General features: G+C 37.5%; 1 protein-coding gene across 1 annotated transcript; it reads left to right on the top strand.

The window, feature by feature from the left end:
* The first annotated feature begins 13,878 nt into the window (after positions 1 to 13,878).
* Positions 13,879 to 16,855, top strand: LOC578016 (plasminogen). The gene is made up of 4 exons (XM_778207.5): positions 13,879 to 13,984; positions 14,425 to 14,523; positions 15,693 to 15,947; positions 16,347 to 16,855. Exons 2-4 carry the CDS (start codon positions 14,457 to 14,459, stop codon positions 16,610 to 16,612), a joined length of 588 nt encoding a protein of 195 aa, XP_783300.1. The 5' UTR covers positions 13,879 to 13,984; positions 14,425 to 14,456; the 3' UTR covers positions 16,613 to 16,855.
* The last annotated feature ends 1,037 nt before the right edge of the window (positions 16,856 to 17,892 follow it).

The raw sequence follows: 17,892 nt of genomic DNA, 5'->3' as shown, positions 1-17,892 counted from the left end.
ATATGTCCACGTATCGCTATTATAAAGACCTCCATTGATAAATACCGTATAGGTGGCATGCGCAATGTTTATGAAATTTAATTTCTGTGAACTTTCCTTTTCTTTGAATGGAATTGTATATGTGATTTAATTCAGGTTTGTATTATTGCTATGTTTTTGTGGGTTAAAAATACAAACCATGTTTACTTCTTTACTGCTTTTTTTTTTTTTTTTTTTTGTGGGGGGGGGGGGGGAGGCGGTTTTTTTTGTTTGTTGGGGGGGGGGGGGGGGGGGGGGGGAACTGCCCCCGACCCCCCCCCCCCCCCCACTTCCGGCGCCCATGCTCTTGTGTATTAGTTAACGGACATTGTACAGATAGACTTGAAATAGGACGAGGGTGTCGCCAGGGATATCCTTTGTCTTTCTACCTCTTTTTGTCAGTCAGATAGATACTTGGGATCCTAATACGACACTCACATTCTTTGGGCGGATTGCATATGAATGGAAAAACGCTTAAACTGTTGCAATATATGCAGACGATACCCTTTGGACACTCAACGGTTCAATGCAGGATTTACAATGTGCCCTTACAATACTTAATGAATTTGCAAATATGTCCAATCTCAAGATCAACACGACTAAAACTCAAGTGATATGGATTGGGAAGAATAGAACTTTCAAAAAAGAGATTTTACACGAGTACAAACTTAATTGGATATCTGAGGGATATTTTAGGTACTTGGCATAAACTTTTCAGTTAAATTATCAGAAATGGTTAATCACAATTATCAAGAAAAGGTTCAAGAGATAAACCGTCTGATGACGATATGGTTGAAAAGAACATTGACTCCCTTAGGAAGAGTTACCATAGTAAAATCCTTATTTATACCCAAATTGAACTACCTATTTTTTTTTTTTATCTCTTCCTGAACCAAAATTAGAAATTATGAAGGATATCGATTGACGTTTTTTCGAATTTATATGGCATGGCAAACGTGATAAAATAAGTAGGAAACAAATGGGCCAATTGTACAATGAAGGTGGAGTTAAATTGACTGACCTTTGTATGCATTCTAAATCACTTAAGATATCATGGATAAGAAGATTTATTTGTTCTGAAAGTTTCACTCTTCATATGTTCCAATTATTCTTACCTCCACCGTATACATCTCTTCAGTTATTCATGGGGGTTGAATATTACAAAGAATTAGCCATTACAATACGAAAGCCATTTTGCGAAGAAGTATTATCAGCCTTTTCAGACATTACTCAATTCACTGTAAATGATATTGCATGTCAACCCTGTCTTGGTGCGCTAAGGGGCATATTGCTCCGTTTAGTCTCATTTCACAACGCCCCCTATCGTCAGAGCATGGTCAGAGTCAGCAGCCTAACATGTTAGCCTATGGACGTTTTTTTTTTTTTTAATCGTTAAAAATTCATTTTATGTTTAAACGAAAAGCACATCCACCCCGACGTACGTTATCACTAGCTCTTTCATTGGAGCCCTCATGTCTCATTGACTTTTGAAAGTTCACCCACCGTAATTTTTCAAAATAGGTTGCAATCTTGTCGTTGCCTATAATACACATGTGAAACAAGTCTAACTTTCGACTCAGTTACCCAAGCGATTTGAAGATTATAGGTCGAGCACACGAAACATAAAAAGTATGAATTATCATAGATCACTTCTGCCTATTTCATTATGTCCATTTCATCCAACCCCCACCGTAATTTTTCAATTTAGTAAAAGCAAACATTTAGCCGAGGTAAGCAAAAACATGAATATTCATGACACACCATGGACTATTCGGTTATTAACAGAGGGGTGCAATCGGTCATCACGTCAAACTCCCCTAGTTGCCACCAAGTATTTCATATAATTATATAGTTTGGTATGTTTCTTTTACTCACTCATGAATTATTAAATATCAATGATGGTTTAAAGAAATGTAAAAGAAATTTTAGTTGATATTTATTAACAAAGTAATTTATATTTAGCAAAGCAATCTCACATACAAAATTACTATCAAGTGTCGTCTGCTACGCCGATTGTCGCCTGCTTCGTTAAAGGCACATATCGTTTGGACTGTAAGGTATACCAGGGAGATTTGTATTTTCCTGCGCAGTACAACGTATAGCAGGAAAATGTTGTATATGCGGATCCTTTTAATGATTACGTAATGGAAGTGGCGAGGCGGTATGGTTTGAATACCTTAGGCAGGTGAAAGTTATTGTATTGAGAAGGAAAGGAATGTTCAGAAAGGCACAGAGAGGGAAGTGGGCGTGGTAGCCATTCTAGCTTTGCACCTACATCAGTACGAGAATACACCCGACGGCGCGGTGGCCTGTACTTATAGCGCGCGAACACATCACACCCAATGGCATACACCCGGTACCCTGCAACACAGTGGAACATTCTAAGAAATTAAAAAATTATCTACAAAATGGACCTCTTGAATCATCTGAGAAGTAACTTACCCTATTCTGATTACTTCAATGAATGTCAAGATAACAATGGCTGCTTTTCCATCCAAAAATAAAACTAGTTTGCAATTAGAAATAGTCAATTTCACGATAATTTCACAAAATATATTTGCCGCCGCATTCAATATGACGTCATTGACAGCTGATTGGCTAGTTTGGTAGTGACGTCGAACGAGCTATGTTTGTGCTGCAGTGATCGAGCGAGCGAAAATGAGACAATCGGAGCAATATGGTACGTTTTGTTAACGATGTTTTAAAAACAGATGGATCATTTCTCTCATACTTTGATTTTCAACGTAAATACAACGGACATGTAAACTTTCTTCAATATTATGGCTTTTGTCATGCTATTCGATTTGGTTTTAATCAAACTGTCATACCAAAGGTCATTGAACCTACATGTATCATCCCGGAAGCATTGTTATTAATAATAAAAGTGGAAAAAGGTTGTGCACATATATAATTATACCGTTCTTTATTGAAGCATAATATAAAGGAATGTTAAAGTCTTACTAGGTGGAAACAGGAGTTCGACCTTGACAATATTGTATGGAGTTCGTATTATTTTCTTCCCTTTAATTCAACTGTCGATGTTAACATGAGGTGGTTTCAGTTCCAGTTACTGAATAAAATTCTTTATATGAAAGATGCTTTGTTAAGATTTAAATTAGTTACAGATAACTTATGTACATTCTGTAATAACAGTGTAGAAACGATTATACATATATTTTGTTACTGTATTCATACAACCGAAATATGGTCTAAACTTGAGTATTGGTTGTCCCGTAATAATGTACTTATTGGCCCGAATTCACAAAGGAGGTTAGTCGACAAACCTTGGTTTTCGTACGTCATATGACGCGTTTTACGCGTTTTTTTACAAACCTGGTTTGTAAAGAACAAAAGGAGGTTTGGCGAAACAAAAGGAGGTTTGAGCTCAAACCTTGGTCTGAGCTCAAACCTTGCTTTGTGAATTCGGGCCATAAAGTTTAGAAATCAAAATAAGTTGTTTGGGTTTCACGGTAATAATAACAGTGCCCTCAACTGTATTATGATTATAGTCAGGAAAGAAATTTTTGCAGCCAAATGTAAACAGTGTGTGCCAGTTTTTGAAAACATAATATCAGCGATAAAGTGTTATTATAACATGGAAAAGTATATATGTAAACAAATCTGAAAGAACAGACATTTGTGAAAAAGTGGTTACTTTTTGCAAAGTGTTTCTGATTGTTTATTTCTTATAAAATCATTTTGCCAACTAAATCTGTGATATTTATTTAAAAAAGTGAACTTCAATTTGTAACTGATATCTATAAATTTATTTTCTTATCAATTTTTTGAATGGCCAGGAATATTATTTTGAATTTCTGCATGTAATAATCAATTATTGTATACATAATAATGTGAACGATATTATTTAATAAAGGATCCCTGTGGAAGGGGGAAAAAGAAAAAGAAACAAAAAAAACTGATTTCTAAGGGGTCAATAACTGGTCATTATAAGGAATCAATAACTGGTCAACAAAACAAAAATGAAATGAAATAAAGCACAGAGGTTTATATCAAAGAAGACAGTGTATAATGAAATGAAAAGAATAATTCAAATATGCGTCAAAACACGTTCGTGTTGTCTTGCGAATAACATCTGCTTATAATGTTGATGAATAACGTTGCCGCATTTCTATATTAATTATTAAAGGTTTATATAGATACAAGGGATTTTTTCAGTTTAACTATGAAATATTTTCAAAGGAAACAATATACATAATTATGCGAGTTCTAAGGAATTATATATTTACTAAAAAAATGATATGAAAAATATGTATAGACAATGTATCATGCTGAAAGTTACTTCCGTATCCAAGAAAAATGTATTCGCGTTATATTTCTCCATCGCATGATGATAAACCCAAGATGGGGGGGGGGGGGGGGTTTCTCACATTAAGACATACGGGGGTATGCCGCTCTAATGGGTCACTTTTTCACAAAACAATCCCTAAGCATGGGTCCCATTTTAACAAAAATACCCCTTAACATGGATCCGTGTTTTCAAAATATCAAAAATGTCATGCAATTTGCCATGCAAACTCCATAAAATTGCGAAAAATAGGCTTTATAATACACTTGAAAATGGGAAGGGGTTTCAAGGTTTTAGCGCGGGCACATCCCGTCCAAACCAAATCTGAGTAAAAATAATAATAATATTTAGCTTTTATACAGCGCTACAAGCGTTACAAAATACCCGGTCATTGGATACAGTGCCCCGGCCCCCCCCCCCCATCTCCCGGGATACAAACACCTGAAGCTAGTACTCAGTGGATGCAAACAAAACATTGTAGGTCACTGCAGATCATGACAAAGCGAATGCAATGTGGGCAGACCGTAGTTCAGATAATCCGGCTATTGTTTTCTTTCATTGGAATAATCCCCCAGCTCCATCTTCACACACAAACAGGCCGGTGAATGGTCTGTTGTTGTTGTTGTTGTTGTTTACTTTAGGCAAGTCAGTTTATTACCATTATTGCCGAATACTAAATCAAGTATTTACACTTACATTATATGCGTCTATAAATATACATGAATATTAAACACAAATATATATATTTATAAGATATATTAATAATATAATGATTTTCCTTGGTCACGCTTTGCTTGAACTAGATTATGATTGTACTATGTCCATCGTACAGACATAATGAATTGAATGTGTATTTTCTTCATACTATATTGTTTTCTATAATACAAGCTTGAATAGAAACACATAATAAATACTTGAATTACTATAATGGTATTCATTACTTGACTGAATGGCAAAGTGATGGCGATCAATATCTTTTAGAGTAAATCAGACGGAGGGCAATCATGTGCATTAGTTCCTAACAAGCTTTAATATACACTCACATGCCAATGCAAGATCATTTTTGAGTTTTTTTCTGCCTGAAAAAAACTGATATCCATGTTAAAGTTTATTGTCAGCATGAATATTTGAAGCGATGGTAGAATTTGAATTTCCCCTATCTGTTGAAAATAGGAGGAACTTTTATCAACAGTATCTAAACGTTGTTTTGATTTATTCATGATATTTTTAAAAGTGTCATGAACAGGGTATATTCGTCGTTAATGGTTAACATAATCATTCATGATCTAAAGCTATTTCCATATAATAATATGGTGATCATTGGAGAATGATGATCATGATCATAAAGCGTTCAAACTTATTAACTTTAACTTGCAGATTTTATATTACACGTGTTTAATAAAAACAAATATAAAAAGGGCGTGTGTATATAATTATGTACGAGTGTTGTATGAAGTGTAAACGTGCGCCTGTGTATTATTGCGAGAGGATGGGAAGGCATGCGTGTGTGTTTTTATTAGGGGTGAGAAGACACGAGCCCCTGGAGGGTGAGCCCTCTGGAATTTTTTGCCCCGCCCGCCCGCCCGCCCGCCCCCTCCCCCCCCCCCCATCACAAACTGCATCCGGCGCGCCCGGTCGGGTTGTCTGTCCGTCCGTCCCGCTTTGCCGTTATCTCGATATCTCAAGAACCATTTAATATTTTCCCTTTCTTCTTCCAGGCCTCTTCTTCCTCTGTTTTCTATCACTTTTTTTCTTCTTCTCACTTCCGTTTCCTTTCCCTTCCTTATTTCTCTCTCTCTCTCTCTCTCTCTCTCTCTCTCTCTCTCTCTCTCTCTCTCTTTTTGTGTGGGGGGTGGGGGAGGGGGGAGGTGGGGGGGGGGGGGGGGTGGGGGTAATGCCCACTCGGCCCCCCAGCGCACTTGTTGGTGGGAAAACTCGCAACTGATCTGCCCTTCTTTTCCCCATTTCGTTTCTTCTTCCTCTTTATTTTCTTTCTCTTTGATTTTTTTCAAAGACTGTTGTAATTAAAAGTAGACGCTAAATTTTGTGTTAGAACCGGTCGCCGGTTTAGAAGCCTCACTAACATGAAAGGCAATGCCATGCTGTGATGTGTGTTGTGGATATTGACAATAACAATGACAATGACAATCATACAACGATTTAAAAAAAATATATATTTAACGGCCCCTTCTGGGGCATGGAAGAAATACAGTTGAATAGTACAAATATAATGTTCAACAATGATATTCATATAAACAATTTTTAATTTGTTTTAAACAAATTAAATCGGCCAGATTCTGGACTTGTACCATGCATTATATGTCGTAATTATGGTTATGGACAAGTTACGACCCAGGTAGTCAATGACTACTAGCACAATGACAACTAGTACTAGCACAGCAATATAAATAGAAATCAATATTTCAAACATACAAATATAGGGTAGCACTGTTTTTATAGCAAAAGGCTGCTGCTAATTACATTATATAACTCGCTAATGGTTGTAAGTCCAAAATTACAAGTGCAAAGCTATGTTTACCTAAAATAAATCACATTACGAGAATATCGGGAGGCTTACCGTAAACGCATTATTCTCGTAATGTCATTTATTTTAAGTTATTTTATTCCATTGATTATAGACATTATTTTTTAAGGATAATACAGTTTAAAGCTGTCGGGGTTTTTGAATACAATGCTTCAAAACAAATCGAACAAGCGCTGTTTATTTCTTTATTCATGGTCTGTTTCTACTGTTTATCTATTTTCATTGCCAACCCTCGAAAACGAATTTATTATGCATTGCACAGAGGAAGTTTGCATAGGAGAACTATATACAAATTATTTATTGGGTTTATTTTGCTTTCTAATGGATCCGTACAATATGGCACAGCTTTAGGGGCCTGGAAGAGCCCCTACCGGGGGTTCCGGGGCGGAGCCCCAGGATGCTCTCAAGTTTATTTGACTTTCAAGAGAGGTTATTTTTTAAATAAAGTGAAAGGACTCTTGAAAATAAAATAGCCCTTCATTTAATTTTAGAAATAAACTCTAATCCATCCCTTGATATTTAAATTGCACTGCTCTTACTACGCGCTTTTTTCACACTCTCCTTGATCTATAAAGGGTGCTTTCTTTATTTGATCATCAACAGAAGCAAAATGCTAGGCCACAAACTTTTCTAAGCGCGACCAGATTCAAAGTATGCTTAAATGGGGGCATTGATGTATGTAGAAAAACAGGATTAAGATCCCATGCAACGCTTCGAAATGTAAAAGAAGAATAAGAAAAATAAGTTGAGATTCGACCTTTATGTCTAGACATTGCAAAATGCAATTCGGATTGGTATTTTTATTCCATCTCAGAGTGATTATAGACGTTATTATTAAGGATAATACAGTTTAAAGCTGTCCGGGTTTTTGAAGATAATGCCTCAAAATAAATCGAACAAGCGCTGTTTATTTCTTTATTAATGGTCTGTTTCTACTGTTTATCTATTTTCCTTGCCAACCCTCGAAAACGAATTTATTATGCATTTCACAGAGGAAGTTTGCATAGGAGAACTATATACAAATTATTTATTGGGCTTATTTTGCTTTCTAATGGATCCGTACAATATATGGCACAGCTTTAGGGGCCTGGAAGAGCCCCTACCGGGGGTTCCGGGGCGAAGCCCCAGGATGCTCTCAAGTTTATTTGACTTTCGAGAGAGGTTATTTCTTAAATGAAGTGAAAGGTCTCTTGAAAATAAAACAGCCCTTCATTTCATTTTAGAAATAAACTCTAATCCATCCCTTGATATTTAAATCGCACTGCTCCTACTATGCGTTTTTTCACACTCTCCTTGATCTATAAAGGGTGCTTTCTTTATTTGATCATCAACAGAAGCAAAATGCTAGGCCACAAACTTTTCTAAGCGCGACCAGATTCAAAGTATGCTTAAATGGGGGCATTGATGTATGTAGAAAAAACAGGATTAAGATCCCATGCAACGCTTCGAAATGTAAAAGAAGAATAAAAAAAAATAAAGTGGAGATTCGACCTTTATGTCTAAATATTGCTTAACGCATTTCGGATTGGTATTATCTTCCATCTGAGAGTGATTATAGACGTTATTTATATGGATAATAAAGATAAAACTGTCCGGGTCTTTGAATACAATGCTTCAAAACAAATCGAACAAGCGCTGTTTATTTCTTTATTCATGGTCTGTTTCTACTGTTTATCTATTTTCATTGCCAACCCTCGAAAACGAATTTATTATGCATTGCACAGAGGAAGTTTGCATAGGAGAACTATATACAAATTATTTATTGGGCTTATTTTGCTTTCTAATGGATCCGTACAATATGGCACAGCTTTAGGGGCCTGGAAGAGCCCCTACCGGGGGTTCCGGGGCGGAGCCCCAGGATGCTCTCAAGTTTATTTGACTTTCAAGAGAGGTTATTTTTTAAATAAAGTGAAAGGACTCTTGAAAATAAAATAGCCCTTCATTTAATTTTAGAAATAAACTCTTATCCATCCCTTGATATTTAAATTGCACTGCTCTTACTACGCGCTTTTTTCACACTCTCCTTGATCTATAAAGGGTGCTTTCTTTATTTGATCATCAACAGAAGCAAAATGCTAGGCCACAAACTTTTCTAAGCGCGACCAGATTCAAAGTATGCTTAAATGGGGGCATTGATGTATGTAGAAAAACAGGATTAAGATCCCATGCAACGCTTCGAAATGTAAAAGAAGAATAAGAAAAATAAGTTGAGATTCGACCTTTATGTCTAGACATTGCAAAATGCAATTCGTATTGGTATTTTTATTCCATCTCAGAGTGATTATAGACGTTATTATTAAGGATAATACAGTTTAAAGCTGTCCGGGTTTTTGAAGATAATGCCTCAAAATAAATCGAACAAGCGCTGTTTATTTCTTTATTAATGGTCTGTTTCTACTGTTTATCTATTTTCCTTGCCAACCCTCGAAAACGAATTTATTATGCATTTCACAGAGGAAGTTTGCATAGGAGAACTATATACAAATTATTTATTGGGCTTATTTTGCTTTCTAATGGATCCGTACAATATATGGCACAGCTTTAGGGGCCTGGAAGAGCCCCTACCGGGGGTTCCGGGGCGAAGCCCCAGGATGCTCTCAAGTTTATTTGACTTTCGAGAGAGGTTATTTCTTAAATGAAGTGAAAGGTCTCTTGAAAATAAAACAGCCCTTCATTTCATTTTAGAAATAAACTCTAATCCATCCCTTGATATTTAAATCGCACTGCTCCTACTATGCGTTTTTTCACACTCTCCTTGATCTATAAAGGGTGCTTTCTTTATTTGATCATCAACAGAAGCAAAATGCTAGGCCACGAACTTTTCTAAGCGCGACCAGATTCAAAGTATGCTTAAATGGGGGCATTGATGTATGTAGAAAAACCAGGATTAAGATCCCATGCAACGCTTCGAAATGTAAAAGAAGAATAAGAAAAATAAAGTGGAGATTCGACCTTTATGTCTAGATAATTGCTTAATGCATTTCGGATTGGTATTATCTTCCATCTGAGAGTGATTATAGACGTTATTTATATGGATAATAAAGATAAAGCTGTCCGGGTCTTTGAATACAATGCTTCAAAACAAATCGAACAAGCGCTGTTTATTTCTTTATTCATGGTCTATTTCTACTGTTTATCTATTTTCCTTGCCAACCCTCGAAAACTTATTAATTTATTATGCATTTCACAGAGGAAAGTTAATGATGAAACATATGGGCGCAGGCCAAGATTTATACCCACTCAAGTGTGAATTTGGCGCATCTTCCCTCATCTTCTTCAACCAGGAAATGGACTTCATTAATTGTAGCCTTAGGACAGGATGGTGACATAAAATTGATAAAAGAACATCATAATCAGATTATCCGACCCCAGAAACCCCATGAATTCATCAACTTTTATCCTACTGGTCCTTTTCCTTTTGATACTACGCTTGACCTTTAACTCGGATGGCGGTCATTTTTTATTTGGCCACTATGACCAGCATGACAGCCCCAAGGAGACCTGTAATTGATACAAGCACATCATAATCAGATTCTCTGACCCCGAAAACCCCTTTAATATTTAAACTTTTATCATTCTAGCCCATTTCCTTTTGAAACTACACATGACCTGTAACCATCAGATGACGGCCATTTTGGATTTGACCAATATGACCAGTATGGCAGCCCCAAGGAGACCTCAAATCGATGAAAGAACATCATAATCAGATTCTCTGACCCCCAAAACCCCATAAATATAACTATTATCATACAAGCGCTTTTCCTTTTGGAACTACGCTTGACCTTTCACTCAGATGGCGGCCATTTTGGATTTGCCCAATATGGCATACCCAGAGGGCGCCCTTCACTATGAAAGCGGACAAAATATACAGTTCCTCAGGTAGACAAAGGAACATCCCTTCACTGGCATTATGTAAAAAGGTGAATATGCATGTGACACCTGTTCTACACATTTTAACACAATAGCAGTGAAGGGATGTTCCTTTGTCTACCTGAGGAACTGTATATTTTGTCCGCTTTCTTTGTCAGTCATATTCATAGTGCTTCTTGTATGGTATAATCTACCTCTGGGCCAAATTTGGTGCTTTTAGAAGAATCTGCACCAAACAACCCAGAAACGGGAAAAGAAGGAGATCAAGGGGGGGGGGGGCCGAAAGGGTCTTGCCTCCCAGGCTGTTGCCCTCCCCCCAATCAAAAAAATAAGAGAGATACGGGCGTACTGGAAGGGGGGGGGGGGCCTTGGGGGAAATCAAATTCAAACGTGGTTTAATTCTAATTCCATAACGGTGGATTACAAATAATGCTGAAATGACATAATTTCCGAGATTTTTCCTCACTTTTAAGTAAATTATACTTTTTTATGTGTTTGTTGGAAAATTACGAATTCCTAAATTTACAGCCAGGCAAGAATATACGGCGGGGAACGGGAGCCTCGACCCCCCCCCCCCACACTTTTTTTGAAAAAATATATTAAAGACAAATTAAAAAGAAAGAGAGCAAGAAAGAAAGAATAGTTAACTGCCATTCTCAAAAAATAATGAGGCATCAAAATATGCTCATCTGACCGTGATTAAATGCCTAAGTGTCTGACATGAGTGTCAGAAATGAATTATTGATTTGTTGATTTTCTCAACGGTTCAACAATACTTGTATTTTTAAAAGCCAATTTCATTTATGTTATAAATGTAAATTACCTTGGAAATATATTTTTGTATGTGTTTCAAATGAAAATCAATAAAATCCCTGTGGAGGGAAAAATATGAAGAAAAAAAAAAATTAAATGCCTAAAACCCCTAAGCTTCCGGGGTCGGACAAGGATTCTACATGGGGCCCTAAGGCGGGCTCCTGAATGCTTATCTGACCGTAATTGATTGCCTTAAACCCCTGAGCTTCCGGGGTCGGACAAGGTATCAAAATGTGTTTATTTGACCGCAGGCGCGTAGCCAGGAAGGGGGGGGGGCGGTAGGGGCGGTCTAGGGAGACTTAGATTACCTATAGAACGGAAAAGGTACCTGTCTGCTTTGATTGGTATGGGACGTTTGATATATTCAGGAATAAGATTATTTAAACTTTTGTACATCATAATTTATATATGTTCTTCTTGGCGGACACTTAGTAATTTCCAATGTAAGACTTCATGGATATGATTCTTCCTGCTCTGTTCTGAAGGTTTTGCAACATATCTAGATTTTTTTTTTGGAAGGGGGGGGGGCAGACTGCCAGATTATATCGGTGTTATCAAAATGGGGAAAAATAATTGAGGAATAAACAATTTTTAAAATAGATTCATTTACAGAATGTCTCAGTCTACCAAGAAAACCTATCATTTTACCAATTTTAGAGCACATTTGTTCAATATGAAAATTCCACTTAAGCTCTTTATCAAAAAAAAATTCCAAGGTATTGTACTGTTTCTACATTTTTAATATACGTATTTTGAATTCTTAAATCTAAAACATCATGCCTTGCTAGCATTTGTCTTGTTCCAAAAGACATGCATACAGTTTTAGTACAATTTATTTTCAAATTATTTCTATTCATCCATTTAAACACTTTGGTAAGTTCGGAATTCAAGGTTGTCTCAACAACTTTAGGATCTTTATCAGAAAAATATAAAACACTATCATCTGCATAAAAATGGAAAGCACATTTGTCAAATACAGGAGCTAAGTCATTAATAAATAATACAAAGAGAATTGGCCCAATCAAACTCCCCTGGGGCACCCCGTTGTTAATAGAATATTCATCCGAAAATGTATTATTTAAAAAAAGTAGTGATTTTTCTTTTCGACAAATAACTTGAAAACCAGTCCAAAGATTTACCAACTATACCAAGCCCAGCTAGCTTGGATAAAAGTAGCTCGTGATTGACCATGTCAAAGGCTTTATGTAAATCGATGAATACCGGGACGGTGTAATGTCCGCTATCCATGGCTTGGAGCCAGTTGTCAGTTACTTTCAACAATGCTGTTGTGGTTGAGTGCTTAGCTCCAAATCCTGATTGCTCAGGTACTAACAATTTGACGTTTCATTAAATTGTCTGATGTTCAGTCATGCGTGAAGGGATTCAAATGAAAATGGTACCTAAATGTACTGGGAGGATAACTGTATCAAGACATATGAAACCCCTGATTAAATAGTCAAACTTCAAACAATACAACTTTTAAAAAGTGGGACATTTTTTCTGACTCACCCTGTATAACTTCAAAACCTTGTAAAATTATGGTATAAATAATTAATGCCTTCCAACTGTATATGATTATGTTTTGTCTCTGTGATAATAAGTAACCAGACGTATACTTGCTTTGTTATGCATTTGTGATAGTTTGATAACGAGATGTAAAAATGGAAAGGTGAGATTTGTTATCATATATTTCATTTGTGTTGAAGTAATGTAGCTACAATATCTTGTAATATTATGTAAAATTATATATGTTATAATTATGTGTTTTTTGTGCATTGAATGAACCATAGCACATCTTTCAAAACAAATAAAAAGTAACAGTGCATTCAGACAAAGTCATACAAGTGTTGGCATAAATATTTCCCCTGGAGGGGCTTGGTGGTAACGCTACTTCTCAGTCTAAGTCAGAAAACTTTATTCCTGTCTTGGTGTTACCACTTTCTCTTGCTCAGCATGCCACCATGGGCGGGGCTTTAGTAAAAAAAAAAAAAAAAAACTTCAGTGCTCGCCTTCGTGTATTCAAGGACGAATAGGCCTATATCATTGTCCCAGGAAAAGCAGCGATGGGCGGCGTTCCATTCTTTCCTTCGACCAATCATAACCTACCAGTCACGCATTTCAGATGATATGTTTATGTCCTGCGAAATTCGGGTGTGTGGCCTGATGATATTTTGGACAAATCTGAGTGGCCTACGACACTTTCATTTGATTGGTTTATTTTCCTTTTGATCATTACTGATGGGATGGGTGAAAATTGTCCTTTCCACCAATCAAAACCCAAGTTTGATATACTGTGGGGATGTATTCTACTTGTAATACTATAAATGTGGGCATCCAATCCTTCCAGCTTCATATCGAGGATCCAGCAGGCAGTTGCACAGCAAGATTGGAAGGACAGAAAATCTCCGAAAGCTTTTGATACTGTGAGCAGGGTGAGTATATTTTCTCTCTTCCTCAAAGTATCTCTATCAAATATCATGCATGGCATTTTGGCCGCATATATGTTTCTAGATCAGATACAGTTGGCCTGTAAGGAATAAGTTGCTTCCTGTTGCACCATGGAAGGGTGAAATAGAAGTAGTATTATTTGACATCTTTGAGTGATACTTTGAGAGATTACAATAGAAAGGGTAATTGGACGATTTTAATAATACGCCAACATTACAACTATTTGAATATCATGGCTAGCTCATCATTATTTCTGATCTTGTTACCACCGACCTACCAGTTCTAAGTAGCTTTCTCTATAAACCATTGCCGTATTTTGTATTGTGTCAGTAAGCAGTAAAGGGCCATAGTCATTTCGTTTATCCTCCTCGTTATTCCAACAACAAGCTGAATATTCTCTTTCACATTATTTTTGAATTTTTAGTTCTTCTTTGAGTCCGACAAAACGTCTTGAACATGGCCCAACTTTTCTTGTACATGGCACTCGCTGCTACATTCGTGCTTGTTTCAAGCATCCCGCGTTGTAAGTATACTTTTTTCTTTGAAATGTACCAATATATAAATAATAATATTACAAATATTTAAGAGTGATTTTTACACAGTCTCACAACTTAAAGTTAGGATACATTGCACATGACATATTACATGACTCTTAAGCATGTTAATTGGATTATTCATAGTCCCTCCACGCCCTCCAACCAGACAGGTAAAATACATTATATAAATGAGATCTAGATTTAAAAAAAGATGCCGATAGTTTTGCAGACCATGACATGTTAGTTGATTAAAAAACGCTATTAATTTTTTTTTGCACTTTCACTTAGATTTTTTTAGAGACTTTCTTTTTAAAGGAAGAAAGTTGAACCATACATGTCTGTATTTATAGAAGGACCATGAAGAATATGAAAGTAGTCTAGGAGGGCATTTCAAAAGCACTCAATTCTATCAGATGCCTTTATTACCATGCTCTTTCGGCATCCTCATCGTACACAGGCGCGTACGCAGGGGGGGGGGGGGGGGGGGGGTTAAACCCCCCTTTCGATTTTCTAGTTTTATTTTAATTTTTTTATGCCAATGGCTGACCTAAAAAAGGTGACCTTACCCCCCCCCCAACGGAACAAAATGTCAAATTTTCAAATTTCGAGACCCCCCCCCCAAAAAAAACCAGTGTGCTCTTACCCCCCCCCTCCCCCCCCCCCCCGCTTATTCAGCGTCTGGCTGAGTTGTTGCGATTTTTTTGGAACCCCCCCCCCCCCAAAAAAAAAGTGTCCTCTTACCGACCCCCCCCCCCCCCCCCCCCCGCTTATTCAGCGCCTGGCTGAGTCGTTGCGATTTTTGAGACCCCCCCCCCCACAAAAAAAAGTTTCCTCTTACCACCTCCCCCCCGCTCATTTAGCGGTTGGCTGAGTCGTTGCGATTTTTTTGGCCCGATTTTACCCCCCCCCCCTTGAAAAATTCCTGCGTACGCCACTGATCGTACATAACTTATTTCGAGTAACTTATCCAACTAAAGCTGTTATGAATGTAGTTTACCATCACTGTATGATTATGATTAGTAAATTGATTTCTGTAAAATTTTAGCAGTGAGAAACAAGTTTCCGAATGGTCAATAAATCTTTAATTTCAATTTAATGTCATTCTCGCTTAAATGAATAAAAGAATGCGAAAGCCCACATTAATCATTTTTTTTAGGCACCGACGATCCAAATGGGACCAACTACAGGGGAGAGTTGGCCCAGACCATCTCCGGTAAAGAATGCCTATCTTGGACCTCTCCGAACCCAAAGATTAAAGCCCTGACACCCGCCAAATACCCTAATGCGGGCCTTGGAGATCACAACTACTGCAGAAACCCCGACAATGAATTCACCGCCTGGTGTTACACCACCGATCCTGATACCCGATGGGAGTATTGTGCCGTTGGTGATTTCAGCCAACAATGCACGAGTAAGTATTGTATAATTATATATGCGAATAAATTCAGAACAAAAAATATAGTGGACGCTATATAAAGATATTTAAATAGAATATTGAATTCGAGTTATTTTTCATATATATTAATAACATAAAGTAACCCCCTCTAAGATGATATGGAATTTGAATCATACCACTAATGACTCATGCATGAGTTTGCATAGTTATTAATTAGTCTCTGAAAGAAAATAATTAAAATCGCATCCTACCGGGTATCTCTATGGGTGGAGAGAGCCAATTTAGCTAAAGTGCCTTAATTGAGGACATGAGTGACTTGCCGGGGATCGAACTCACGACCTTCTTCTATATCCAGTCAAGTTAGTGTTTAAACCAATCGACTACGAAACTTCTACTTATTCCACATTGAATTAGGTCGAGAATGCTACCACCTACACTCTGCCCGTGACTACCGAGGAGACGTCTCGACTACTAGGAGCGGTCGCGAGTGCCAAAACTGGACCTCCCAGTCGCCCCATCGTCACAGCATCACGCTACAAAACAACCCTAGCTCTGGCCTCGGTAACCACAACCTCTGCCGCAACGCCGGCAGCTTTGTAGCTTTCGCCTGGTGCTACACAACCGACCCCAGTGTCCGTTGGGAGTTCTGCAACATCGGATTGCCCGAAGGGGGTTGCTAAATGGCGTTTCATTGTCTCCCTAAAATGAGCGGAGGGGGAGGGGGTGTTTCTTGAATCTTGTCATGTTTGGTCATCGTAATTTTGCTCATTCTATCATCTTTGGAAACAAGGGTGACTTTGTAGGCCGTATGGTGGCTGACTTACTGCTATGATTATAACTTCCTATATAGGTTTCACTGTCTGTCATTAATTCTTAATGGAATACATACAAAGGTTAAGGGGCAAAGTCATTATTGTTCAAACCTCTCTACGAAAAAGTCCCGCCCCCCCCCCACTCAGTGTTATTTAGGGTACGCATAATAATGCTCGTTCCCTCTTTTTGAAAGCACCCCCTATCTGAGGACTGCCAACATTTCCGAACCCCCCTTTCGCGGGCTTTTCGCGGGCTTTTCCTGCCTTGGAGACCCCCTAAATTCGGAAAAATGCTCAATGTACCCCCCTTAATTCGGAAAAATGCTCAATTTACCCCCCTAAATTCGGCCGAATTTTTAAGGAGTCCAAAGAGATGAGAGAAAAAAGAAAAAATACCCCCTTTTTAAAGAAATCTCCGGGTGAAAGTCAAATACACCCCTTTTCTTACAATTCTCGGGCCGGACTTTGACGCACGAAAAGTACCCCTTTACCGGACATTTTGGTAACACTCATGCGGTCATTTCGACCCCGGAGTGGGGGGGGGGGGGGGGCGGGGAAAAAGTATAGACCTAATTTCCTGTTCATATTTGAACAATTGCTAACAGTCTTTATTATTAAGGTGTAGGTCTTTGTAATTATAGAGGTGTTGTTGATCTATTTATTTCTATTGTTCGGAGAGGAAGTTTTAAATGTCTCTATTAAGTGGAATATATTGCAGACAAAAATAACAAAGAAACAAATAGAAAAGAAATAGAGGGAATTGGAAGAATAAATGTTTCATTACTTCACCATCACAATTTTTTATTTCATTGATAATATGACAGTGTAACTCACAATGGAGAAACAGTAGTCACAACATTTCTTCGCAATTATTAACCAATGGAAACGTTGCTGTTTTTACGCTTTGAATTTGTATTAGACTTAGAATGAAATCCTAGTATTGAGCTGTATCGGCTATGGTGTATTACTAGATTAAATATTTCATACACTGTTGGTCATAATGGTGGAATAATTATTTTTACCCCAATTTATTGAATGATTTTGACAATGATTTATTCCTAATATATAGATCTATAGATATTAGTATACATTCTCAGATTTTATTGAATGACAATTGGGGAGTGTTTGTTTTGCGTGACTGCTAAATC

Source organism: Strongylocentrotus purpuratus, unplaced genomic scaffold, assembly GCF_000002235.5.
Source record: "Strongylocentrotus purpuratus isolate Spur 01 unplaced genomic scaffold, Spur_5.0 spur5_scaffold_19, whole genome shotgun sequence".
Classification (NCBI taxonomy): Eukaryota; Metazoa; Echinodermata; class Echinoidea; order Camarodonta; family Strongylocentrotidae; genus Strongylocentrotus; species Strongylocentrotus purpuratus.
Note: the sequence above shows the minus strand (reverse complement) of the source record. Positions and strands in the feature narration are given on the sequence as shown.

Excerpts from the sequence above, each read along its gene's own strand:
- LOC578016 (XM_778207.5), top strand. The coding sequence starts at position 14,457 with ATGGCCCAACTTTTCTTGTACATGGCACTCGCTGCTACATTCGTGCTT. Across the intron at positions 14,524-15,692 it reads TGTTTCAAGCATCCCGCGTT|GCACCGACGATCCAAATGGG; the intron begins GTAAGTATACTT and ends CATTTTTTTTAG. Across the intron at positions 15,948-16,346 it reads TTTCAGCCAACAATGCACGA|GTCGAGAATGCTACCACCTA; the intron begins GTAAGTATTGTA and ends ACATTGAATTAG.